The sequence below is a fragment of the Dreissena polymorpha genome, chromosome 5, assembly GCF_020536995.1.
Source record: "Dreissena polymorpha isolate Duluth1 chromosome 5, UMN_Dpol_1.0, whole genome shotgun sequence".
Taxonomy (NCBI): Eukaryota; Metazoa; Mollusca; class Bivalvia; order Myida; family Dreissenidae; genus Dreissena; species Dreissena polymorpha.
Window position 1 is genome coordinate 125,819,281 of NC_068359.1, and position 27,500 is coordinate 125,846,780.

The 27,500-nt window shown below is 35.4% G+C and overlaps 2 protein-coding genes and 2 long non-coding RNA genes across 4 annotated transcripts in view; 3 read left to right on the plus strand and 1 right to left on the minus strand.

Moving 5' to 3' along the window:
* Positions 1 to 5,585: 5,585 nt before the first annotated feature.
* Positions 5,586 to 9,171, plus strand: LOC127880569 (uncharacterized). Its single transcript, XR_008049587.1, has 3 exons — positions 5,586 to 5,783; positions 8,779 to 8,922; positions 9,073 to 9,171. It is a non-coding gene; the product is annotated as an uncharacterized LOC127880569 (long non-coding RNA).
* A 782-nt stretch (positions 9,172 to 9,953) lies between these two features.
* On the plus strand, positions 9,954 to 13,984 carry LOC127831616 (uncharacterized). The gene is made up of 6 exons (XM_052356594.1): positions 9,954 to 10,025; positions 10,572 to 10,625; positions 11,163 to 11,237; positions 11,652 to 11,740; positions 12,732 to 12,993; positions 13,790 to 13,984. Exons 1-6 carry the CDS (start codon positions 9,969 to 9,971, stop codon positions 13,982 to 13,984), a joined length of 732 nt encoding a protein of 243 aa, XP_052212554.1. The 5' UTR covers positions 9,954 to 9,968.
* Positions 13,985 to 14,312: 328 nt separating this feature from the next.
* LOC127882388 (uncharacterized) lies at positions 14,313 to 17,250 on the plus strand. Its single transcript, XR_008050520.1, has 3 exons — positions 14,313 to 14,339; positions 14,911 to 15,088; positions 15,955 to 17,250. It is a non-coding gene; the product is annotated as an uncharacterized LOC127882388 (long non-coding RNA).
* A 413-nt stretch (positions 17,251 to 17,663) lies between these two features.
* Positions 17,664 to 27,500, minus strand: part of LOC127831617 (myosin-10-like) — a 57,213-nt gene continuing 47,376 nt past the window's right edge. Inside the window, exons 15-18 of the mRNA XM_052356596.1 lie at positions 27,267 to 27,344; positions 23,349 to 23,427; positions 18,598 to 18,799; positions 17,664 to 17,772 (exon numbers count right to left, since the gene is read on the minus strand). Of these exons, the coding sequence (XP_052212556.1) occupies positions 17,664 to 17,772; positions 18,598 to 18,799; positions 23,349 to 23,427; positions 27,267 to 27,344 (468 nt within the window). The remainder of the gene's footprint in view (positions 17,773 to 18,597; positions 18,800 to 23,348; positions 23,428 to 27,266; positions 27,345 to 27,500) is intronic.

Genomic DNA, 27,500 nt, shown 5'->3' on the forward strand with positions numbered 1-27,500 from the left:
TATACTTATTTGCTTAAGACAAATAACAGCATCACCAAGGCTTAAGGAGGTAAGAGTTAACAAATAACAACATTATCATTGTTCAAGTTTAAGGATCATGTCTTATGAAACAAGAGCTGTCTCCATAAGCACTCTGATGACAAATGCCCCTGATAAACGCTTTGATAGAAGTTATGAGCAATTTTTTAAAGCCTAAACGCATTTTTCAAAACCTAAACGCGGAGCTTAGTTCAAGGTCAAGGGGGTCAAAATTTGTGTGCATATCAAAAGGCCTTGTCCATATACACATGCATAACAAATATGAATATTACATCTGAAGCGACATAGAAGTTATGAGAGTTTTTCCAACCTAAGCGCAAAGTGTGACGGACTGACGGATAGACAGACGGACAGTGAGATCAATATGTGATAATGCCCTTCTTTAGGGGTATACTATATGCCCTCTTTCGGGGGCATAAAAAATTACTCTCCTTGTAAAAATCATCTGTACCCGCCAAATGAGAAATTATTTCCATTTAAAGCTTGTTACTTCCCTGGATTTGTTTTTTTGACCTTTGACCTTTAAGGATGACCTTGAATTTTCACCACTGAAAATGTGCAGCTCCATGAGATATACATAAATGCCAAATATCAAGTTGCTATCTTCGATATTACAAAAGTTATGGCCAATAAAGTTTTCCGACGGACGGACTGACTGAGGACAGTTCAACTGCTATATGCATACTACGGGGGCATATAAAGAATTGACCCTTTTTTTCCACTGAGGGGCAGGGGCCCCTGACCTTTTACTTCGAGGAAAGCAATTTCACTGTATTTTAGCCAACTGAGGAATAAATATGTATGGTAAGTCAAAGTTAAGCAAATTCTGCATGTCTTTACGGATTCTGTGTACAGAGATTATCTGAGGGGCTTTTTCTCTCAGGGGAAGTGGCATTTGACAGGCTAGTGACAGAGAGGGAAAAAAGCCCCAACAATGGTGCTATTCATTTACATTTTTTTTAGCAACAATTTTTTGTTGCTATATTTTTACCCATATATATGGATTAGGAAGTCTGTGCAAGTTCTATTCAGATCAAGCATATGGTTCCTGAAGAGAAGTTGGTGTAAAGGGAACAGATAACTGACAGACAGGCATTTTTAGATGGATAGTGTTTGCAATAGTTCACACCCAGAAAAGCTCAGGTGAGATGAAACTACCTGTCTTGTTTTGAATCTGCAAGAGCACATGAGTAAGTGTTAAACTTTTCAGAGCTTCTTACGAACAGAATTTGAGAGCTCAGTGAAAAACAATGCCTAACCCTTCTGGATTTTTGGGCATAGTTTAGGGCTGAGCTATTGACTTTATAAAGCCAAGTCTGCGGTTTTCTGTTTTTCTTTTATTAACCGTTGCTATAATCTATGTAAATAGAATTTAATAAAATTAAGTTCTTTTTTTGTTTCTGAAGTTTTTTCATAACTAAAACAAGTAAGAGGTGTTTTAAATAGAGTATAAAAAATACCTGAAATGTGTACGCCTTGGAACAGGAACCTGACGAATCGTAGTCATACAGTTTGTATCGCTTGACAGGTACCTCATCTAATAAGAAAGAAGTGTATAATAAAGTGTCATACTGTCATAAAAGTGATTATGTCAATGCATGTTTGATACATATCGTATACATAAATATAGCTTTAGATGTCTTATTTGAAAGATGTTCTTGCCACTCATTAATTTATGTATCATATTTATCCTCCAGCGTGAAATTGATATCAAAATATGCGTCATTTTTGTTAAGTTTCAGGAATTCCCTGTCGAATGATACCAAAAAACGTCACAACCACTGTGCTTTAAACGACTCTTATTGCAGGTTATATAGATCATTGTAAAATTTATAAGCCTCTAGGGCGGGGCACAGGTGGTTAGCGTGTGGCTATGATATTAATTAGTGAAAGTATCATTTTGATTGATAAATAATCATATTAAAAGAAAAATCTATTTTTCTGACAAAAAAATAATATCAAATATAAATATAACAAAGTATCCAACTCAAAATCATCCGAAAACGGGGAGCATCACTTTGAACAGCCATAACTTCCAATTGAGCAGCGATTTTCACAATCTCTTCATACTTGTTATGTAAACCTGTATATTTCATAGTGATTTTTTTTTTTTTTTTAAAGATGATTGTTCGTTATAATATGATTATTTATCAATCAAAAAGATGTTTTCACTAATTTATATCATAGCCACATGCAAGCAACCTGTGGACCCAGGGCAATTGCTGGTAAGAGGGTCATGACTTTAACAAACTTGGTTGTAGATAAGCAGATGATGTTACATACTGAATATCTGACAACTTGGACATTTCCTTTTGCCACCCCCAGCTGCAGATGGGATGCAGTGATTTAATGTGAATGTTTTCTGTACATTTGAATCATGCTCTAAAGTGTATATAACATATTTTAACTTCATACTTACAGCTGATGTTGTGCACAGACAAATAGATGTGATTTTAATGTCTGTTTTCTGCTTAAGATGCGTCTGCATTGTGGAGCGGGCATCCCACTCTTATCTGACTGTTTACAGGCTAAGACAGAATTTTCCTCTATTACACTGGAAAGAAAAAAGTAAATTAAATTGTCATTTTTATACAATGATAATGTCGTTAATGATTCCGAACTGACAACCTTACTGTACATGACTAGTCCAAAATTAGAAGTAAGACGTAAGTTACTGATTACGTCTAAACGGTAAACGTCGTTTTCCTGAAGCAAATTGATTTCCAAGTAAATTTGAGTTTTCCTTGTTTAATATTTGCTAACACACAAAATTATCATTATTTAAACACAATGATGACAATACCCCTTAAAAGTGTGAACATTATGTCAGAATATCACTTTTTGTAGATTATGAAAATAGATACAGTATAACAAAACCCAAAGTGTATTCGTTTTTTACTCAGTGTTTCAGATTGGATCGGCCCTTAGGATTTTGTCTGATAAAACTTCAAATTGACCGAATAAATTAATTTCAATCGGACGATCTTGCCGACAAATGAACCGTTGGACAGACAATTTGACTGGTACATTTCTGTAGCAATAAGTCTTTTGGACGATAAAATCTTGCAGTATCTTGTTTATTTTGTCTACAATACAGGTGCCTTAACAACATAGACATGTTGGCAATCATAAAGACGCTTCGGAATTAATGTTCGGAATACTTTGCCTTTTATCATACACAGTCGTTCATGCAGGTGGTCGCTCGCTTAAGAAATAGTTTCATTAATCTGGCTTCGGAAACTAAATTTTGAAGGGATTTTAGAGGATTGTTCTTTTCACTGTTAAAACTTTCAAGTTGCAAGCGACATTACCTGATATATGGGATGGATATTCGTGGAAGTGAACAGTGCGAAATCTAACAAATTAATGAGGGGGCAATTGATTTGTGCACATGCCACATTTGCAAGTTTAATTATTTCATTCGAAACTAGAGTAAATCGTAGTCATATTTACTGCTGGGGAATGTGTTGCGCGTGTAAACTTTTGTGTGCGTAAATACATGACCATAATGACGTCATTTTGTCGCTAGTTAAACTACTGCATATGTTTATACAATGCGCGTGTTCTCATTGTTTCTATTGATGTTAATTCACCGCTTAACTCTGCCTACAAGGCTGTGCATTTACTGCGTTTGCAGAGCAGAGAAGTATCACAATTGTCGGCAAAATGACGATTGCTTTCATCTTTTGATCTAAGCCCTTTATTGTTTGGAATGAATGCCCATGTATGCTAGTTGACTGGAGAAGCTTTAACAGCAGTCAATCTATTGCTCTGATTATGAACTGATATCGCAACAAACGTCATCAGTGACTTTATGAACATGTTTTTGTTTTCGTTCATTATAATATTATGTTATGAAGCTTAGCAACTACTGACAATGTTCACTTTATCACTTTTAAATATACATGTAAAAATGAATGTTGTGCAATTCTTCATTTCCCCATACTCCAAAATATGTATTATTGGGAAAAACATCACCAAAACTGCTTTAACCACAGCCTTTTAAACACCCCTAAACTTAAGTGTTATTTGAAGTGATATGTTATTGAATAAGTATTAAGCTGTTTTCTATCAATTTTACATAAAAAACTGTCCGAAAGTTTTTTTTAGAGATTTAGAACAAATGTCCAGAAAAGAATTGACAATTTAGGACACCTGTGTCCTGGAGGAAAGTGGGAGCAATCTGAAACACTGGTTACTCTTAATTATAGAATTATTTCGAACGAAAATATACTTTATTCGCGTACAAAACTTTGGGGCGAAAAATAAGGCGGAATGGGAACAGAAAGTATTGTTTTCGGGCGGACTAGAGGCAGAAATTGATTTCCCAAAAAGACCATGTCTTTTGATTTTTTCCAGGCCTAACTCATTAGCACTTTCCGGGCGCAAATAAGACTCTGGCGGAATTAAATACTTATACATTCTCTTGGGGCAGAATGTTGGACTTTGAAAACTATTGATTAAGAATTTCAAAATGGGACTTTTAAGATAATAATTAAATAAAAGCGCTGAGGCACTGTAGGTGTTCGCTGTTGTATAAGTTTAGATGAAACTCAGTGTTAAAAATTATGTTATAGCTTTTTTATATTGCAAGTTTTAAATGAACACAACCCATTTAAATGTATAAAAAGTGTGTCTTAAAACACAGGTCGAAATGTGTTTTTTTTGTAAATCATTAATGGAAATATAATTTAAGCTTCATTTTGGGAAAACAGGGCTTAATGCATATGCATAAATGTCATCCCAGTATCAGAGACTCTCTTTAAACAAAAAGCATTATAAATCAGAAATGTCGTCCTTGATAAGCTTGTGTGCATTGCACAGGCTAATCAGTGTGCACAGGCTAATCTTATGTGACATGCATTAAGCCCCGTTTTCCCTGAAAGCAGCCAATAGTTAAGTGCATACTGATTTGCAAAACTTGCTCTGTCACATTAGTGTGAGCCATCACTCACACTAATTAAAACAGAGTTCTTATATCAGTTTCTAAATGGTTATTGTAGGAAACATTTGCCATACTCAAGGAAACAACATATATATTCATTTCATACAATAGTTAACCCATGCAAAAAAGGCTGAAATAGCTTAAATGACACAAATTTAAGACTGGAATGACTCTGAAAAAATAGGACTGATCCACAAATTTAGCTGCAAGTTGACTCCTCAATATGTGGAGGAAAATAATTAACTTAGATAAAAACTGTTCTGGATGAAATTTATATATATTTTGGCTCAGGCTTATTTTTATAACACCTTATTATTTAATTACTTGTTATGATAATTTACCTTTCAACATTTTAAGTACATGTAAATCTACTATGCATTTAAATTATCTTTGACTTACTGAAGGTCTTTGAGTTAATTTGATTAAGAAGCCTGTATGCAAGTTGATAATTGTTGTAAAATAAAGTGGCTGTATCTTAAAGAATTCAAGGGTAATAGGATATCCTACAGCCTATACCACAACCACTGGTGTCACTGTATGAGTCAGAAATTTGAAAAGAGCGGTTGTTAGCTAGACAGTGTTACTGGCTTGAAAATTTGAAATGCAGTTTCAAAGCAATGATTGGACTTTTTTAATTTGAAGTTTTAATCATGTGATGAATTAATCTTACTTTGAAGAACATTCTGAAATAATTAAGTAAAATGTGGAAGTCAACATTCAGTGTGTAAAAAAGGCTGAAAAGAGTGATTCAGTGAGTTATGATGGAACTTTTTATAATGCTCTTAACTACTCAACACAGGTTTGTTCTTATATTTACTTTGTATTGTTTTCTTATAATGCTGTGTTTATTATAGTTATATTGTTTTACAGTATTATCTGTTTTGGCTGGTGATTTACCTATAACATTTAAAATGAATGCTCAAGCCAGTTATCTTTGCGGTAATTTAACATTATATTAAAGACATAATGCAGTAAAAGTGTCTATATCTTATTGAATGTTTTTTGCCATATCAAGATTTTTGTCATTTGTGAAATAGAAATTAAGTCTTTTACAGTACACTCCACGCGTTTTCCCCAATTTCCCTCCACCACGCCGCGTGCAGTAACGCCAAGGGAGATTAATTAAGAAAATTTTGCGAAGCGCGGCGTTTGCATAATATAACTGTTTCAATAATTACTATACTAAAATACCATAACAATAAAGATTATTTTTGGAGGAAATATACAATTATTGGCGATGAAATTGTGTTAAAAAATACCAAAGAACTTTTAAACCGAAATCAACATAATTCAGTGTTCTCTGCACTACAAAGTTTGTATAAAAAATCAATACACGCACGCTTTCCAAGCTTTTCACGAATAAACCTTGAACTTGTACATTGCAGCATATTTTTCCCGCTCTTTTGTCGGGAATATACATGATGACTGTATATTGGAAGCACTTGTAAATGTTGTGTTAACATTAAAAATCGGAAGCGCGTTTCGGATTACAAACAATTATTCTCATTTATAAATTAAACGGAACATTTATTTTGGTGTTATATGTGTTATGAATTAAATATTAATTAGTCATAACGCTTTACATGAGGTATATTCATTCATATTGTCGACGTACCTGTGAATAAAAACATATATGAATTGTTTATACAATTATCTTTATTTTTATAAGCCACAGTATTTTAACAATTTTAAATGACAATGTTTTTATTTTTTGGCATGCTCGGCAGTAGCACACTGCTAATGCGGTGTTAAGCAGCCGCCGCTGATAAGAACAGAAATTGTCTGCATTTACCGACTAGGCTAAAGAATTACATGCCCCGGGAAATGGCGCGTTTTACCTCGCTTTCAAACTCCGCATAAACACTCGCTAGCAGGAAAAAAACGCGGAGTGAGCGCATTTTTTGGGGAAAACGCGTGGAGTGTACTGTAGCACATTCAGAGGTCCAGATAATGTTTTTGTATTCCTTAAATTTAATTAGTGAATGTTTCAGTGAACCAACACGCATTACTGTTGATTTTGGGGTATTTAGTTTTAAGCCAGATAATTTCACTTAAGTCTTTATTGCGTTTATTAAAGCAGTGAATGAGTTAATTGTTCCATCAATTGTGTATGTATGTTGTGTCATCTGCAAAAAGGTTTGTTTTATGATTGATTGTATCTGGAAATAAATAAAATCACAAAACAACATGAAAACAAAATGCAACTGTCAAAGTTTTTTTTTAGATTTTGTGACCACTTAATGTCCGTCAATCCATCAGCAGCTTAAGGAGCTATGTATATACTGGAGTAGTTCGTAATACCCCCTCCTTCAAAATCATTCGCAAATTCTCCTGTTATTTCTGCCCAGAAATAAATTCCATCCCAGTCTAGTTACTGCTCAGAAATCTTTTCCGCATCATGTGTATATTTCGCCCTAAATTCTATCCCATTTCCGCCTAATGTTTCCAAGTAGAAATTATTCTATCTTGTAATCACTGTATTTAATATATATAATGGATGGAATCAACAATTTTCCAGGCGCAACTGTCTTAAATTCCGTCTCAATTCCAGGCTGAACATTTCGTTCAGGTATGCAGGTTCTAATCTTATGCTAAAATCAGTTAACAAAAGGGCTACGTATTATACTTCTTTCTGAAATTCACCAAATAAGCGTAACATAATTTATTACATTAAGAAATAGAAAAGTATTATAATTCTTTCTGAAATGCTCAAATTAGCATAACACAATTGATTATATTAAGAAATACACAAAGTAAAACACTACTTGCTTACCTCTCTTCGTGTGGATGATCCATAGTTATTTTCTTTACCAGTTCTTCCTACGACACCATGAATGTCTAGAAATATTGCTTTTCATAAAAGCAGTCACAAGTGTCGCTATTTCCCTTCCCGAGTAATTCACCAGCATTATACCTGACCACATGATAGTGTTAAGTTAATTGGCTTTATTAATTAGTTCAAGATAGCGGGTTATGTTTACAGTAAGGCTCTCTCCTTAGTTTAATCCGACAACAAATTGTCACTGCTATATCTCTTTGAAATAATACAGACACCATATTCTTCAGAAATTCTCAGTTTTTAGGGATTTTAGGGCCAGTTGTATTAAGACCAGCAATAAGTGAACAACTAAATATTAAGTGTAAAAGTAAAAACTGCTTACTTTGGATATTATGAAACTTGTGTTAAATAAAAATAAAATACAATCTAAAATATTAATAAAGTGTTGTGTTATTAACCCATTCAAGCCTAGTGGACTCTAACATTCTTCTCAATTGGATCAATTTACTTCCAAATTAGGGATGTCCTAGTATATTTATTTCTATATTTAGAATATTTCTTACAGAAATTTCTTTAAGCAAACAGCGCAGACCCTGATGAGACGCTGCATCATGCAGCGTCTCATCTGGGTCTGCACGCATTAAACAGTGCAGACCCTGATGAGACGTTGCATCATGCAGTGTCTCATCTGGGTCTGCACGCATTAAACAGTGCAGACCCTGATGAGACGCTGCATCATGCAGCGTCTCATCTTGGTCTGCACTATTTGCCAAGGCCTTTTTTCTAGACGCTAGGCATAAATGGGTTATTGAACTCAATGACTAGTGATTAAATTGTATACAGTTTTAACAGTTATTCTTATAGATCACACATCTTGGCTGCCTCAGTACCAAATTAAAGGAGGTAGTGTCAGGCTGCATTTCGGCAGACTTTTCAAGTTTTGAAGGCTGTTTCTCATTTAAACAAAATTTAAGATGTCTTCAAATATTATATGCTCTTTTTATTTGGTACAAAGACGATCCAATCACAGGAAATGTTATGAATATTTCCGCTGTAACTGAACCTAGAAAGGAATACACCGATTACAGAGTAGGAGATGTAGTTAAGGCGAGATGTGGGTCATTTGGTGTTGTACCCGCCATTATCGGAAAGATCGGAGGTAAATCGATATTTAATGTTAAATGCAACTGCCAAACAAACATTATTATATTATTAAAAACATTTGTTATTATATTTTGTATTATTATAAATTTACAAAAACAAATACCAGTTTACATTAAGCTTGATTTTTCCTGTATAATTTTATTAGATAAAGCTGAGAAGAAAGATCTGGAGAAGCTCTTGAGCATGCCTCAGATGTTTTCTACCCTCATAGACAGCTTTATACCTGAGATTCTTGTCATGAAAATGTAAGTTAAATAATGCAGTTTGATTTAACAATGGAATAAATATGTGGAAAGAGGTACTTTGGGTTTAAAGGAATTCTTATGTGCCACATGTTTGTATGGCTTGTTCCAGGGTTTGGCATTAACTTTATGAGAACTAGATCAGCACTGGCAAAATTGGTTAAAAAGAGGACTGCTTAGAAAATATTTACTAGACCAGTCAGGCTAATAAGGCACACAAACTACTTTTAAACCCGACCCGTTCCTAACCTGGGAATGTCTATCTCTATAGAGTATATGTCAAATTCTGCATACAATAGTACATAAAGAATCTGATAATTTGATATTTGTCAAGAAAGAAGATACTCTAGTCAACAATAGTAACTCTTAATAACATGGCAATACCAAACTTCATTAACAGGGTTCCATTAGGACCAAATAGTACATTATTATTTATATTACTATTATTATTATTATTATAAGCACAGCGTTTTTGGAGAAAACCCGAGGAATTGTCAAAGCCAGCTCGCTGTCCAACGTTCGCATCGTGCTAAAACCTTAACATTTTGTTAAGGTTTGAACGATGGCTCTAAAATCAAATTGCTTACACTTACACCTTGATGAGTTCTACACACCACACCTATTTTTGGGTCACTAGGTCAAAGGTCAAGGTCACATTTATTCAAAACTGCATCAGAAGCAGAGCGTGGCATCCGTTATGCGGTGCTCTTGTTATTATTATATAATTATGACCTATTCATATATATACTATTTCTCATAGGTCTGAATATGATTACAGGAAGGAAATGGATTGCCAAAAATGAGCTCTGAGGAGACAGCATCAAGCTCTGACAATTTAGAGGAGACAGTATCAAAGGTAAACCTTTAGTTCTGTTTTGTTGATAAGCAGCAATTTTTGCTAACTCTTGGCCAAGTAAATGCCCTATTATAATTAGAGAGTAATTTTAGGAGAGATCAGATACACAAATCTGCTTTCTTCTTTGACTGTTGGTTATCACAGTAGATAGCATTGACATAGTACAATAGACTCATTTTAATGCCTGTTAATCATGGTATGTTTGAATTTTCATTTTTCATAAAGGCCCTTTGGCCTTCTTTTGAAAATAAAGTAAACCTGATTAGACAACTCCCATATGAGCTGGCTAATTAGGGTTTCCTTTTTCTGCTTATGTCAGTCCCAAAATTATGCAATTTGTATCTGCTATAATAAAAAAATCAATCAAATAGCAATTATTATTTTGACAATTTAGCTTATTGATATTCATGAGGTATCAATATTGTCTTAATATTTTCAGGGCTAAGTGAATTAGGGAAAACTTCCAACAAATTATATTGATGCTCTGAATATTGATGTTAAATGGCACTTTAAATCTCACAGACATGTTTCATAATGTGGTTGCAGGCAGCAGATGCAAACAATCAGAAACAAACAGGCAATGGATCAAAGGAAGTGAAGGTAGTTTTCATGTTTATTCAAAAGTATTAACATAATGTATGCCTTGAATTTTTAAGGCCTGCACCTGATTTCAGGCTTTGGAATCAATCTTTACTTTTCCCATATGTAACTCTATTGTTTTGAAAAAGCTGTTTTCAGTTTGCACTTGCTCAAGATTAACCACAGTGTTTTAACAGTTGCTTTAATGAATAAGGCTTTTTCAATTTCGGACAAACAATTCCTGTAATAGATAGTGTAAAGAATACTTATGTCCCCTAGTCATACTGGAGAGCGTGTTGTATCTGCCTGATTGTTGTTCGTTGATTGGTTAGTTAGCAAAATTAACGTTGATCTTAACTTTTGATTAAGTACATCTGCATTTTTGGCATGTACATCTTAATGTACGGCATGCATATGTTGATCTTAACTGTGAGTGGTGACATGTTTAGTTCATTATTTGAAATAATGTTTTAAAGTGGCTTGGAGGACAAAGTGGTGTCATACAAACACATCTATTTAAAACGGAAAAACAATAGAAGCGTTAAAATAACATTTCAGAATCCAACTGTTGTGAAACCAAAGGCTGTGCGACGGAAACTTTCGATAGTCCCTTATGAAGTGAGAAATCCAAAGGTAATAAACATTTATATTTTTCTGTGTGATTACCAGAGGCATTAAATCAAGACAGCAAAAAAAGTAGGATTTTCAAAACTGCTATTCAACTAAAGGAAAATCGCCCTTATTAAAAAAGTAAATAAGGTTTTAAATGAAATTTCTTACTGGTTAAGAAAGTATCATAAGACAGTTGAATATGCTATGTATTATTTGACTGCCTGAAGTTATTAAGAATGGTGCATTGAAGCTATATGTATAATACACCAAACTGCCTTGCCTGTAACAATATAAAGGGCAGTGGAACTCTTCTTTTTATGGGTAAAACAAACCATGTGCATTTCAGATTTCCAAAACTAAACAAACTGAAGAATCTTGTCAATGACATATTTCAAAACAGTGAGATATGATTAATTTTCTTCTCGTTCAAACCAGGTGCTCCAATCTGATGCTGAAGACAGAGCATTGGCCAGCTTCCATGTGCAAATGGAGATTGAACAGACTGAAATTGATCAATCTGAAAAGTAAGCTGTTGTAGGGCAAACAATAAAAATTATGCTGAAGTAGGGCAGGGGTTGCAAAATCTAGTTTTAATGAACTGTCTGTTTATGCAAAGTCATGCTGTGCACTTGTCCGTACAATAGTTATATAGTAAATGTCAGTATTATTTCACTTGTCTATACAAGCTTTGGGACTAGCTGGGCAACATGGACAATTGATTTCGCAACCCCTGTCTGAAGGTGTCAATAAGAACAATAAATTATCCTTCTTGAATTTTATATCATAATGCAGGGCTTATTTTTCTTTCTTTGTTAATGGCTGCTTCCCCTCAGAAAATTTCATTTAAAAGGCCGCTTCCCATCAGAAAGTTTCTTAAAATTATGCAGATTTCTCCAATCCCCTTTTGGTAAATATATTGTAACATTTCTTCCCAATGGAAAGGCCAGCTACCCCTTGTAGTGAAAATGATACATTATAAACTATAACTGTAAAATTGACAACTAAAATCTTTAATGGTGGAAAATATAAGACCTTGTACATCAATCCCGGCTCATTATAGCAATGGCCTTGTCTGATTGTCTATGTTAAACTCTAACATTGCATTAAACTGTTGATTTATTATATGAACAATATTACACATTTCTTTTGACTTTCTAACCATACCAATATAATGACCTTTAATGCATTCGGCCCATGAGACAACCCGAGTCGTCTTTTGCAAATAAAGTCTACACTGAATAGAATTAGGGTAGACTTAATTTGCATATATGTACATTAAGAATAAACATTTTCTTCGAGTCAAGATAAAATTTGTGAAAATAGCTTGATTGGTTTTGCGCATCAGGTAACATGTTCTTTTAAAAACATCTAGGGCTGAATGGGTTAATTGTTAAATTTAAGGTCACATCAAAGATAAAAAGAGGAGGCATTATGTGATTTACAAAGGCTTATCCCTGATTTTCAGTTGAAAAAAACTTAAACCAAAACATCTCGATATTATGTGCTTTCTTTCAGCAGTCAGTCATCTTCTCAGCTTCTGGGAGACAGTTTAAAGTTGTTAAACTCAACAGGAATGACGCCAAGGAAATCGCCAAGACAAAATAATAAATCAAGCTCCTCCAAGCCTCAAAACCACGAAACAGTTATAAAGCAACTGGAAGCAGATAACAAAGCCCTTCAGTCAAGGGTTGAGAGACTAGAAGGAGACAACCAGGACCTCCAGTCAAGGGTGGGCTATCTGGAATACCAGGCAGGCATACTTTGGAGTGAGTTAGAGGTATGGGTCAATTATGCATTTAAAGGTCTTCTTTTCTTTCTAAAATGTATGCTTTTAATGTTTGCTCTCAATTCCATATTAGCACATTGATTTTAGCACACTTGAAAACAAGCACATGCATAGGAAAATTTAAGTATACTTCAATTTAATAGCTCTTACACAGTACAGTAGCTGTCTGATCAGGATAGACTTCATTTTCAAAAGGTGACTACTCAATGGGTAGACAATATTATTAATAACGTCTGCCTCAAAATGACTGAATCACAAATGTGGTGTGCTGATACAACCGAGACCTAATATTGCCTAAAAATATGTTTGTTTCGGAGAACCCAACCCTACCCAGCAAAACACCCTGACCCCAAGTGTGTTTTTTTCATGATTTTTTTTTAATGTAGGAAAATATCAAAAACATAATTTTTGTATAGACATGTTCATTTTCATATGTTCGATGAGTGTATAAAGCTGATATCCACCTTTAAGAGTAAATATTGGACAGTTATATAGTTTGTATTGAAAACTTTTCAAAGCAACAACAATAAAAATAACATGCAGACTGACCCTACCTACAAAATTTTTTAGTTCCCAGAAACAGACATATTTTCCATGCCTAATTGTCTTTGCATCAGCCAAGAGCAACCATTTTCCTTTTTGGGAGTGCAAAACAACTGTTGACTGGTTCTATTAGACATTTTGCAGTGTGGGAAAGTTAGGTTTTACATTGGTAATGAAAGTGTTGCACTTGAATTGAAATAGGTATAAAAGCATTACAAACTTTGATGTATTTTTTTTTCTCAAGCAAATGAAGTTACACAGCACTCAGATTCATGCATTGAGGAGCCCAGCTCCAACATTTAGCCCGAGGGGAGTGCTGAGCCAATTCGAATCTAGCTGTACTTCAGCATTCTCCAAGCCTGATAGTCAAGAGGACGAACAATCAGTTGGAAAAGAAGAAGAAACTTCAGCCACAAGCAAAGTACGCAAATGTGATTAATAGGATAATTCTGAAGCTTGTTATGCTTGAATTGCACAACTTTCATGCATAGTCTATTAAAAATGTTTGTTTTTTTAAATTACATTTACATAAAACAAATGCTGAAATTGTCATTATTAAATTAAAATCATAACTAAGGGCAAATCCTATCAAATGGTATTTAAGCATGGCTAAAAGTTAGAAAGGTTGAAAAAGCCTGAAAAAAAACCTGGGGGCCAGGTTGGTTTTGTTCTGGCAACTATGAAAATGTTTACACACAAAGAAGACCATGATTAGAAAAAAAATGGCTAAACATGTGTTGTTTTTGTTGTTTTCAGATCTCTGAAAAGAACCGAGCTACAATGGTTATGTGAAGGTAAGCATGATGGCTGTTTTAACACATTCAGCCTTGTTTTTTTGTTTTGTTTTTTAACTTTGACATCATCTTAATATACATTACCTAAAAATGCTAACATGACTTTTGCCATTTTCCTAATTTTTTATCTTGGCACGAAGAAAATCAATTATTCTTTGGGTACTCTTAGGCAAAATAAGTATATCTTGACTAGACAGCTCCTGAGCAGCTGTCTAATCAGGGTATACTTTATTAGCAAAAGGCAACTCTAGGCGTCACCACTGCTGAATGAGTTAATGGTATACAAGAGTGTATCACTATTGAGGTATTAAAAAAAAATTACTTTGAGTGTTATTTAAGTAAAAATGTATGACTTGTTCTGGACAGAAAGTGTAGTTAGCCTAAATTTAAATACAGTTAATAGCAAATGATCTGTTCAGACTGATAAGCATACAGTACTTTCTCTGTAAGGAAATAGGTCCCTTGCCCAAGCCTTTGCACGACTGCTCATTTTTCTCATCTCTTAACATTGAAGAGATTTCCTTGCAATACTTGTGGTACATAAAAAATGGCATTTACAATACAATTTCAGAGCCAAATTTTGGAATTATTAGATGAATGCAAAGACTTCAAGAAAGGAACGGCGATGGTCTTTCGAAAAATCTTTACAGAGGAGGAGATAAGGGGGAGAAGCCTCTCAGGGGGCATTTCAAAGGACGGAACGAGGCGACCAGCACTAGAAGACCAGAAGAAGATTATCTTTTTGGAAGGTACACAAACTTGTTTTTGGTAAAGATATCTTATGTTGTTCATTTTGTTTTTACAAAGGTTTATCCAGTTTTTCAGATTTATCCAGTAACATAACAATTATGCCATTTTGCTCTTTTTTCACACCAATTTTTTCTAAGCTTTTATATTTCTCTCTAGGGCTGTCACGATACGCCGTGAGCGTATCGTGGTATATCGTGATGCGGCAACACTGTATCGCAATATTTAACAAAATGTTGATCTGTGAAAAAGAACAGCAGAATTACATGTTTTACAACTTAATTAGACTCTCATAATCTGAAAACATTGGTATCATGGTATGACTAGAGACTGTAATGAATAAGAACAATCATTTTCTTACTATAACCTGACAAAAGGTGATCAACACAACTTAATCAATTTGATAGACCTTCAAACGATTATTATATAGAAATATGTTATGTATTTATCCTCTTAATTCATATAAGAATAATTAGATTTAAAAAACTGGTGCAACAACGCCGTACCGCGGTGCGATTTTTTTAACAACATGCATAGCGATATACCAATTTACCGGTGAATCGTAACAGCCCTATTTCTCTCCCAGAAAGTTGGTGAATAATTAATGATGATGTATTTTAACACTTTGCATGCCAAAATGTCAATTTGACAATATTTTTTAAAGAAATGTTGTTTTAAATACAAACAGGCTGTTGCCAAGATCAGGCCTAACAATTGTTGGACCTGAACTTGTCTACAGCCTGTATGCAATATAATTAAAAGTGTATTAAATAAGTCTCCTTACTGTATTTGGTTAATGCAACACCATAAGAAAAACACAGCACTATTAACCATTCAATTGTTTGTTTTATATATTTCTCTTTTGTAGAAGTCATCAAGGAAAAATGGCCCTCCACCACAAAGGACACCATTAAGTTTGTGCTAAGAGACCTGCTTAAGCCATCCAGAAGTAAAAAAAGTTGAAATGCTTTCCTTGGAAATACAGAAATTAAATTACACAGTGAAGTTCTCAATTTTATTATCATTGTGATGAAAGTAGTCATAATCAATATGAAAATAAAGAAATGTATTCCAAAATTTAACATATTCTTGAATTATTTGAAGTTAAGAATACAGACAGAAGAAGAAATTGCCGTTTAAAAAAAATTGAAACACACGCACAAAAATGGATCAACATCAATCAATATTTTTTTAAGTGAGACTTTATATTCATATACAGTTTTCATATAACAATGCCCATACAATTACTAAACATCCTTGTCTTATTTGTTCGCCTTTTCATTTGATATCCCCCGCCATAGGCGGAGGGATATTGTTTTCGCCTTGTCCATCTCTCCTTCCGTCCGTCTTTCCGTCCGTCTTTCCGTCTGTCCATCCAGAGCCATATCTTGCAAGTGCTTTGGCGGATTTCATTGAAACTTGGTATGGGTATATATATATATATATATATATATATATATATATATATATATATATATATATATATATATATATATATATATGGATAACAGGATGATGCAAGCCAAATGGTATTGCACACATTCTGTTAATAACGAAGTTATGGCCCTTTTTATCTTGAAAAAATATGCTTTTTTTTGTGTCAAATATAACACTTTTGTGTCCAGAAGCATATTTGCAGGGGATATCAATTCAACGAATTTGCTTGTTCTTTAATAACTGTATTGTTACTTGTAAAGTACAAAAACACAGGGTGAAAGATATTATTATTTTTGTTATATTTATCCATAACACAAACTGTTAAACATGTAATAGAATATATGTTGTGTGTGATGTGTGTGTGTGCATGTAATTGTGTGTGTTTATGAGCATAATTATGTGAGAAAGGAAGTATACTTGTTATAAGAGAAATGTAAAATTCTACTTCTATGTTTTATATTGTGCCTTTTATATGTTTTTCTTTTCTCACCTGTATATGCGTGCATGTTTATGGATGTGTTTTTGAATGTGTGCATGAATGCCTGTGGTTAAGAGAATTGGTACTTTATGAAAATGTTAAACCACTCATTTTTGAATATGTACTGTGACTGCATGTGTGTGGTTAATGATTGATGCCAGATCTTGTTCTTGTTTAACTTCTATAATGAAACCTTTAGTTACATTCACATTTGTTTTTCAAAATCGATAAAATACCTTTAATCTATAATATGTTTTTTTTATATATATTCCAGTTTTTTATTCCATAGCTTTCCACGGAATTCCACGGCATTCTATGGAATTCCACGGCATTCCATGGAATTCCACGGCGTTCCATGGAATTCCACGGCGTTCCATGGAATTCCACGGCGTTCCATGGAATTCCACGGCGTTCCATGGAATTCCACGGCGTTCCATGGAATTCCACGGCATTCTATGGAATTCCACGGCATTCTATGGAATGCCACGGAATTCTATGGAATTCCACGGCATTTTATGGAATTCCATCCCATATGAAGTCCCTCTTCTGTTTTTTTTCACTTTTCCATTGATTGCATGGAATCGGATGGAAAGTTAGTGCCAATACTCCACGGAATTCCATCTAACGATTTCCGTAGAATTCCATATGATTCCGCGGCAGATCTACAGACGGGCTGTTCCAGGATTTCTAAACACCGCAGTGATTCTAAGCTGGAAGTGAATTGGAGAGGTAAACTTTTCCAGGATTTCAAAACACCGCAGTGATTCTAAGCTGGAAGTGAATTGGAGAGGTAAACTATTCCAGGATTACAAAACACCGCAGTGATTCTAAGCTGGAAGTGAATTGGAGAGGTAAACTATTCCAGGATTTCAAAACACCGCAGTGATTCTAAGCTGGAAGTGAATTGGAGGGGTAAACTGTTCCAGGATTTCAAAACACCGCAGTGATTCTAAGCTGGAAGTGAATTTTAGCGGTAAACTATTCCAGGATTTCAAAACACCGCAGTGATTCTAAGCTGGAAGTGAATTGGAGGGTAAACTGTTCCAGGATTTCAAAACACCGCAGTGATTCTAAGCTGGAAGTGAATTGGAGGGTAAACTGTTCCAGGATTTCAAAACACCGCAGTGATTCTAAGCTGGAAGTGAATTGGAGAGGTAAACTATTCCAGGATTTCAAAACACCGCAGTGATTCTAAGCTGGAAGTGAATTGGAGGGTAAACTGTTCCAGGATATCAAAACACCACAGTGATTTTAAGCTGGAAGTGAATTGGAGGGGTAAACTGTTCCAGGATTTCAAAACCAGAGCTTTAAGAGAGGGCTCTCAGACTGAAATGCCAGAATGTTAAAACTGAATGAACAAAGTGACTCATCATCAGCCATTTTTTTAAAGAGGCAATTAATAATTACAAAAAACATTGACAATTTGAATGTATTAATTGGAATAACAATTGTTGAGAAATATCAATGCCCAAAATAAAGAGCTCATTTCATCCCCAAAAAAAGGTAATTTTTTTTATCAAATTGTCAAAACCTTGACAATTCCACCCCCCTCCCCCCCCCCCCCAATAAGAAACACAGAAGCAAGACTTACTGTACTGTAATGCTGGATGTGTGCTGGGACCTGGACACATCTGCTGTTCAGCTTTTTCTATTTGTTCCTCACCAATCTTACTTGTCACCTTTGATTTACAAGCCTGAATTTGGGTTGAGTGCGCCACTTTCTGGCGCTTGTGAGCGGTGGAGGTGTCTTGACGCTTAATGGGGGAAGCCCTCGTCTCTTTTGACTTCTTATGCTCACCTATTTATGGAAAGCAATATGTCCATGTTCTAAACTGACATTTTGAGTGTAGAGGTCATATAGAGGTCACATAGAGGTCACATTGAGGTCATATAGAGGTCACACTTGTTCTTTCAGTACTTGTTCTATAGCAGACTGAACAAGAGCCCTGTTTGTGAAACACAATACCCCCTAAGCCAAAAAAAAAAGTCCGTTTCTGGTTGCCTAACCGTGTTTCCCAAATCAACACAATACCCCCTAAGCAAAAAAAAAAAGGTCTGTTTCTGGTTTCCCATCCGTGTTTCCCAAATCAACACAATACCCCCAAGCCAAAAAAAGTCTGTTTCTGGTTGCCCAACCGTGTTTCCCAAATCAACACAATACCCCCTAAGCCAAAGAAAAAAGTCCGTTTCTGGTTGCCCAACCGTGTTTCCCAAATCAACACAATACCCCCTAAGCCAAAAAAAAAGACCGTTTCTGGTTGCCCAACCGTGTTTCCCAAATCAACACAATACCCCCTAAGCCAAAAAAAAAAAAGGTCCGTTTCTGGTTGCCCAACCGTGTTTCCCAAATCAACACAATACCCCCTAAGCCAAAAAAAAAAGATCCGTTTCTGGTTGCCCGACCGTGCCTCCCAAATCATCACCGACCCACAACTTTAAATTGGGGTTGCCAAAAAAAAAATATATAAAAAATGTTAATTTTTGTTCATATAAGATGTAACATCAAGAAAACAAAGCATATATATACATGTATTTCTTATTATTAGCTTTAGTAGCCTTCCATTCTAGTAGCCCCCCAAAAAAATCCCTACCTACCGACCCTGTTTTTTTTTCCAAGGAGACAAGAAACGGACCTTATTTTTGGCCCTACTGTGCCGCTTTGAAGCCAAATATTTGCCCTTTGACCTTCAAGGATGACCTTGACCTTTCACCACTCAAAATGTGCAGCTTCATGAGATACACATGCATGCCAAATATCAAGTTGCTATCATCAATATTGCAAAAGTTATGACCAAGGTTTAAGTTTTGGGACAGACACACACATACAATGACAAACAGACACATACAATGACAGACAGACAGGCCAAAAACAATATACCCCAATCATTCGATCAGGGGGCATAAAAAGCACAATTTTTCATGTGACATACATTCTCAATGGATTTTGTTGGTAGAACAATCCACGACTCCAGACAAACAATTATGCTCAATTTTGTATAGATAAAATTGCTGTTTGCAAGAATGACATTATTTTAAGTAATCCACACAAACAATTCAGATACCTCAATAATGAAAGCGTACAATTAAGATACCTCAATAATGAAAGCGTACAATTCAGATACCTCAATAATGAAAGCGTACAATTCAGATAGCTCAATAATGAAAGCGTACAATTCAGATAGCTCAATAATGAAAGCGTACAATTCAGATACCTCAATAATGAAAGCGTACAATTCAGATAGCTCAATAATGAAAGCGTACAATTCAGATAGCTCAATAATGAAAGCGTACAATTCAGATAGCTCAATAATGAAAGCTCACAATTCAGATACCTCAATAATGAAAGCGTACAATTCAGATACCTCAATAATGAAAGCGTACAATTCAGATACCTCAATAATGAAAGCGTACAATTCAGATAGCTCAATAATGAAAGCGTACAATTCAGATAGCTCAATAATGAAAGCTCACAATTCAGATACCTCAATAATGAAAGCGTACAATTCAGATACCTCAATAATGAAAGCGTACAATTCAGATACCTCAATAATGAAAGCGTACAATTCAGATACCTCAATAATGAAAGCGTACAATTCAGATAGCTCAATAATGAAAGCGTACAATTCAGATAGCTCAATAATGAAAGCGTACAATTCAGATAGCTCAATAATGAAAGCGTACAATTCAGATACCTCAATAATGAAAGCGTACAATTCAGATAGCTCAATAATGAAAGCGTACAATTCAGATACCTCAATAATGAAAGCGTACAATTCAGATACCTCAATAATGAAAGCGTACAATTCAGATACCTCAATAATGAAAGCGTACAATTCAGATAGCTCAATAATGAAAGCGTACAATTCAGATACCTCAATAATGAAAGCGTACAATTCAGATACCTCAATAATGAAAGCTCACAATTCAGATACCTCAATAATGAAAGTGTACAATTCAGATAGCTCAATAATGAAAGCGTACAATTCAGATAGCTCAATAATGAAAGCGTACAATTCAGATACCTCAATAATGAAAGTGTACAATTCAGATAGCTCAATAATGAAAGCGTACAATTCAGATAGCTCAATAATGAAAGCGTACAATTCAGATACCTCAATAATGAAAGTGTACAATTCAGATAGCTCAATAATGAAAGCGTACAATTCAGATAGCTCAATAATGAAAGCGTACAATTCAGATAGCTCAATAATGAAAGTGTACAATTCAGATAGCTCAATAATGAAAGCGTACAATTCAGATACCTCAATAATGAAAGTGTACAATTCAGATAGCTCAATAATGAAAGCGTACAATTCAGATACCTCAATAATGAAAGCGTACAATTCAGATAGCTCAATAATGAAAGCGTACAATTCAGAAAGCTCAATAATGAAAGCGTACAATTCAGATAGCTCAATAATGAAAGTGTACAATTCAGATAGCTCAATAATGAAAGCGTACAATTCAGATACCTCAATAATGAAAGCGTACAATTCAGATAGCTCAATAATGAAAGCGTACAATTCAGATAGCTCAATAATGAAAGCGTACAATTCAGATAGCTCAATAATGAAAGCGTACAATTCAGATAGCTCAATAATGAAAGCGTACAATTCAGATACCTCAATAATGAAAGCGTACAATTCAGATACCTCAATAATGAAAGCGCATTACAATGTGCACTTAGCTGACTCTTGACATTCTGTTAAACTCTTTTAAGTAAAACTGTATCGATAGCGCAAACTTTGTTTAAGTAGATAAGAAAGGACAAGCGCTAATTGTTAATACAAAGTTTGTATTTTCAGGATTCTGTCTTTTGTATCCGTCAATATGGCTGATTAAAGACAGTAAATGACAACGACAGATAAACACTTTAAAAGTTTTTGTGATTTTGTTAGAGAGAAATTAAACCATATTTATTTGTCTTTGGTTGTTTTTTTGTAACAATTGATTATTTAATTGCCATCTTCAATAGCGACTCCCCCACATGATTTATTGCTGACATCTGTCAAGTGCTCATCATTGATTGACCATTGCAATTTCCAAATTTGTACTTTACTTGTCCAAGAAATTGCCAATATTTTTAACCACCAAAACCACGAAATGTTGTGCCAATGAATATAAATGATTTTGCAATAATATGTATCCCGGTTTGTTATGATGTGAGTGCATACAATTTATATCTTCAGTTGGGCCAACTGTCACAGAGTGTTATCCCTCTACCACTTAGAGAAGCATTTTAAGGCATTTGTAGTCCCTTAGAAAAGCTCATTTAATTTAAGACCTTTCTTAATAGATTCAAGCTTGAAAGGCTTCATTTCAAACCCTAACAAGAATAAGTGGAACTGATGGATGCTCCCCGATAATGCGCTTAGTCAATCTATGTATTAATAACCACCTAAACAAATCTATTATTAGCCTCTGTGACCTTGACCTTGACCCCAGTGACCTCAAACCTCATCAAAAGGTAGAGGTTTATGCAAGGTATGTACATGCCAAATATGTAAGAGATCGGAAAAATATTGAAGGCGCAATGAGAAACTGTTACAAAAGCGTGACAGAAAATATATTTATAGCCTCGGTGACCTTGAGCCCAGTGACCTCAAACCATGCAAGGTACCTACATGGCAAATATGTAAGAGATCGGTGAAGTATTAAAGGCCCTATGAGAAAATGTAAGAAAAGCGTGACAGAAAATCTATTTTTAGCCACGGTGACCTTGAGCCCAGTGACCTCAAACTTCATCAAAAGGTTACGAGAGGTCCATGCAAGGTACCTACTTGCCAAATATGAAAGAGATCTGTAAAGTATTGAAGATGCTATGAGAAACGGTCAAAAAAGTGTGATGGAAAAATCTATAATTAGCCTCTGTGACCTTGTTCTTACCCAGTGACAACAAACATCATCAAAAGGTAGAGGTCCATGCAAGGTACATACATGCCGAATATGAAAGAGATCGGTAAAGTATTGAAGGTGCTATGAGAAACTGTAACAAAAGTGTGACAGAAAAATCTAATATTAGCCTCGGTGACCTTGACCTTGACCCCAGTGTGCTCAAACCTCATCAAAAGGTAGAAGTCCATGCAAGGTACGTACATGCCAAATATGAAAGAGATAGGTAAAGTATTGAAGGTGCTATGAGAAACTGTAACATAAGTGTGACGGAAGGAAGGAAGTAAGGAACTACAAACTGGCAGCTTTTTGCTCCACCGAAAATATTGCGGGGAGCATAAAAAAGCAGCATACATCATAAAACCTGAACATAATGCGAGCTACTCGCAGGCTTATCTGGTTTTATGCTGGTTGCACATGGCCACTTTCACTTTGCTGGTAAAGGGTTCTCTTACGTGTGAGACAGTGTTCCAGGAACTGTGACTTGATGTCTTTGTGGGCCTTCAGGAAGCCCTTGCTTGCCCTGGACCGCAGCTGTGAGAGGAAATGACAGAACAAACAGTCTATTAACACTAATACATATGTACATCGTCTTTTATGCATACAATCCTAAATAAAGTAACGCCACATGTAAGTAGTATACAAGAATGATAACCAAATCAATAATACAACAGAAATGTAAATTCAACAAGGGCTGTTTGTAAAACATGCATGCCCCCCATATGGGCTGTCAGTTGTAGTGGCAGCCATTGTGTGAATATGTTTTTTGTCACTGTGACCTTGACCTTTGACCTAGTGACCTGAAAATCAATAGATGTCATCTGCAAGTCATGATTAAGGTACCTATGAAGTTTCTTATCCTAGGCCTAAGAATTCTTGAGTAATCACCCGGAAACCATTTTACTGTTTCGTGTCACTGTGACCTTGACCTTTGACCCAGTGACCTGAAAATCAATAGGGGTCATCTGCCAGTCATGATCAATGTACCTATGAAGTTTCATGATCCTAGGCAGGGTTTTGTTTTGGCCCGATTTTATAGCCGAAATTCGGCTTTATTCCCAATCACAAAAAGTGTACTTTTTTCTTAACCAAATTTTCAATTTTCTAAGTATAAAAAGGGCACATAATTCTGTCAAAATGCACGCTAGAGTAATCTAACTTTGCCTGCCCAGTCCCCTCATGATAATAAGTAAGTGTACCAAGTTTGAATGCAATAGCTTTGATACGTTATGAGAAAAGTGAACCTAAACACAAAACTTAACCAGACGCCGACGCCAAGGTGATGACAATAGCTCATTACTTTTTTTTCAAATGACCTTGACCTTTGACCTAGTGACCTGAAAATCAATAGGGGTCATCTGCGAGTCATGATCAATGTCCCTATAAAGTTTCATGATCCTTAAGCATTAGCATTTTTGAGTTATCATCCGGACACCATTTTACTATTTTGAGTCACCGTGACCTTGACCTTTGACCTAGTGACCTGAAAATCAATAGGGGTCATCTGTGAGTCATGATCAATGTACCTATGAAGTTTCATGATCCTAGGCATAAGTGTTCTTGAGTTGTCATCTGGAAACCATTTTACTATTTCAAGTCACCATGACCTTGACCTTTGACCTAGTGACCTCAAAATCAATAGGGGTCATCTGCGAGTCATGATCAATGTACCTATAAAGTTTCATGATCCTAGGCCTAAGAATTTTTGAGTTATCATCCGGAAACCATTTTACTATTTCGGGTCACTGTGACCTTGACCTTTGACCTAGTGACCTGAAAATCAATAGGGGTCATCTGCCAGTCATGATCAATGTACCTATGAAGTTTCATGATCCTAGGCCTAAGCCTTCTTGAGTTATCATCCGGAAACCATCTGGTGGACGGACATACGGACATACAGACATACGGACATAGGGACGGACGGACCGACATGAGCAAAACAATATACCCCCTCTTCTTCGAAGGGGGGCATAATAAAATTTCTAAACAAAATAAGACCAGTGAGGAACAACTATTTCAAAAAAGAAACAATAATATTAAAAGCAGTAAAGATAAACGATAACTTTTCATTATTATGGTACATCCATGCTTTTGGTTTAAGCACAGCGGTCTCTCAGTGTACACAGCGGTCTCTCAGTGTATTGACTTCAGTTGGTTTAAGCACAGCGGTCTCTCAGTGCATTGACTTCAGTTGGTTTAAGCACAGCGGTCTCTCAGTGCATTGACTTCAGTTGGTTTAAGCACAGCGGTCTCTCAGTGTACACAGCGGTCTCTCAGTGCATTGACTTCAGTTGGTTTAAGCACAGCGGTCTTTCAGTGTACACAGCGGTCTCTCAGTGTATTGACTTCAGTTGGTTTAAGCACAGCGGTCTCTCAGTGCATTGACTTCAGTTGGTTTAAGCACAGCGGTCTCTCAGTGCATTGACTTCAAAATCATTTATGTAGCAGCGCTTGTTTTTTATCATTTTGCCGTGACGCTTGAACATTTCACAAGCTCTTGCAAGCTCTTCTGAATATTGTGTGCATTTGGCAAACGACCAATCAAAACACACAAGTGCTAACTGGCTATGTGTGTGCATGAGGGGCTAACAAAAGATGTGTGAAAGATTCACGAGTGAATGTGGGTCAATTATGGTGTTGCGTTTTGTCCCCTAATTATAGTAGATAATTGATTATTACCTTTACATGTGGCTTTAAAGCAATATACGGTTTGCTCAATTTGTTTATTTGTTTTATTTAATTGTTGACAAGTAGTTAAAAGATTTTTCACTATTTTCGAAACAGAGACTATAAATTAACATCACAAACACATTTAATTTATTCACATCCAATATTTGCTTTCATATTTTTGGTATACAGTATATATCTGCTAACAAAAATTGCTTTAGTTTATCATGATAGCATGATAAGATCTAAGAAACAACCAGTTCTTGGGTCTGGGAAATCTGCAATAACTAATTTCTTTGTCAGTACTACTAATTGTCGCTTTTAGAAAGTGCAATAAGTGCAAGTGAAAATTTCCAGGACTTGGCCGGTAATACTGACACGTTCCATCCACAAACCAAGCATTTAAGCAGCGTACCAGTGGGTTAGACAGTAGTTTGAAGCAAGGGTTTCTAAGGGTCACAGAAGTTGAAGAAAGAAGGAATATGTTTACAGACCTAAACTTTTTTTATAAGTTTGTAGTGAAAAAAAACACAAAATGAAATCGCAAGAGAATAATTAACTTTAAAATACGGTTTATCAGACAGATGTAACTATTTGGTATTAGAAATTAGACACTTAAAGTGACATTATGCGCATCTAACAGTATATGCTCTGTTTATAGGTGTCTATTGCATCCGTTGTTTATTTTTGGTGTTTTCACTTCATATACACTTATATTTGTTAATGCAGCATCAACATACTAAAACAATATCCCAGAAAGAGAAAAATAATGCATTTGAATATCAACCGTACTTTTGTTTGACAACTGATCATGCATGTACGATGTGAATCTAAATTTAGTTTTAGTGCAGATTCATTCATAAGACACAAAGACACAATTCATACGACACACGAATACTAACTCCAATCCTAATAAAAAGACAGTTCCGCTTGGCTTAGAGGACTCAGGGACAGTCATGAATATAATATATATTTTTTTATAAACACTGGTAGCAAGATGGACTGCAGATAATTGGTCACTTACCACATTTTTACTAACTCTTTTGACCTGTTGACCGCATAAAGTCACTTTAAGATAAAATTTCAATATGAAAACATTACTGCTCCATGGTAGAAGTGCCCTGCAAACCTAAACGCAGATTTCGAAACCTAAATGCAGACCCTAAGTTCAAGGTCAAGGTCAAAGAGGTCAAAATTTGTGTGGGTATGGAAAGGCCTTGTCCATAAACACATGCATACCAAATATGAAGGTTACATCTGAAGCGATATAGAAGTTATGAGCATTTTTCGAAACCTAAACGCAGATTTTGAAACCTAAACGCGGACCCTAAGTTCAAGGTCAAGGTCAAAGGGGTCTTAATTTGTGTGCGTATGAAAAGGCCTTGTCCATATACACACGCATACCAAATATGAAGGTTACATCTGAAGCAACATAGGAGTTTTGAGCATTTTCTAAACCTAAACGCAAAGTGTGACGGAAAGACAGGCGGACAGACAGACAGTGCGATCACTATATTCCCTTCTTTGGGGGCATAAAAAATCAAATAATTAAGAATATCAATGATTAAAAGTGATAAATATACTTATTTCCAGAGATACATTGTATGCAGACAACTATTAATGTCAATTAATTGGTATTTATAAGAGAATTTTGTACAGATAAGCTTCCTTTACATATTTGCATACATTAAAAACTTTATATTTACATGTGAGAGGCTGCCGTCCCCTAAGCAGGCCATCAGTAGGAATGACTCCTCCCGGAACTGGTCACATAGCTGGTCCAGCTGGAACATGAGATCAGTATGAATGACTGAACCCTTAACCATTCAGACGCATTTGTAGTCCCTTAAATCAAACAAGAGCACCGCATAGCGGGTGCCAACGCTCGGCTGTGGGTGCAGTTTTGAATAAATGAAAGTAAATGAAATACCGTGAGTCAC

Bases quoted from the DNA above. Each gene is read 5' to 3' on its own strand.
- LOC127831616 (XM_052356594.1), top strand. From the start codon at position 9,969: ATGAGCTCTGAGGAGACAGCATCAAGCTCTGACAATTTAGAGGAGACA. The intron at 11,238-11,651 runs GTAATAAACATT...CGTTCAAACCAG, and splicing joins ATGAAGTGAGAAATCCAAAG to GTGCTCCAATCTGATGCTGA. The intron at 12,994-13,789 runs GTATGGGTCAAT...TTTTTTCTCAAG, and splicing joins TACTTTGGAGTGAGTTAGAG to CAAATGAAGTTACACAGCAC.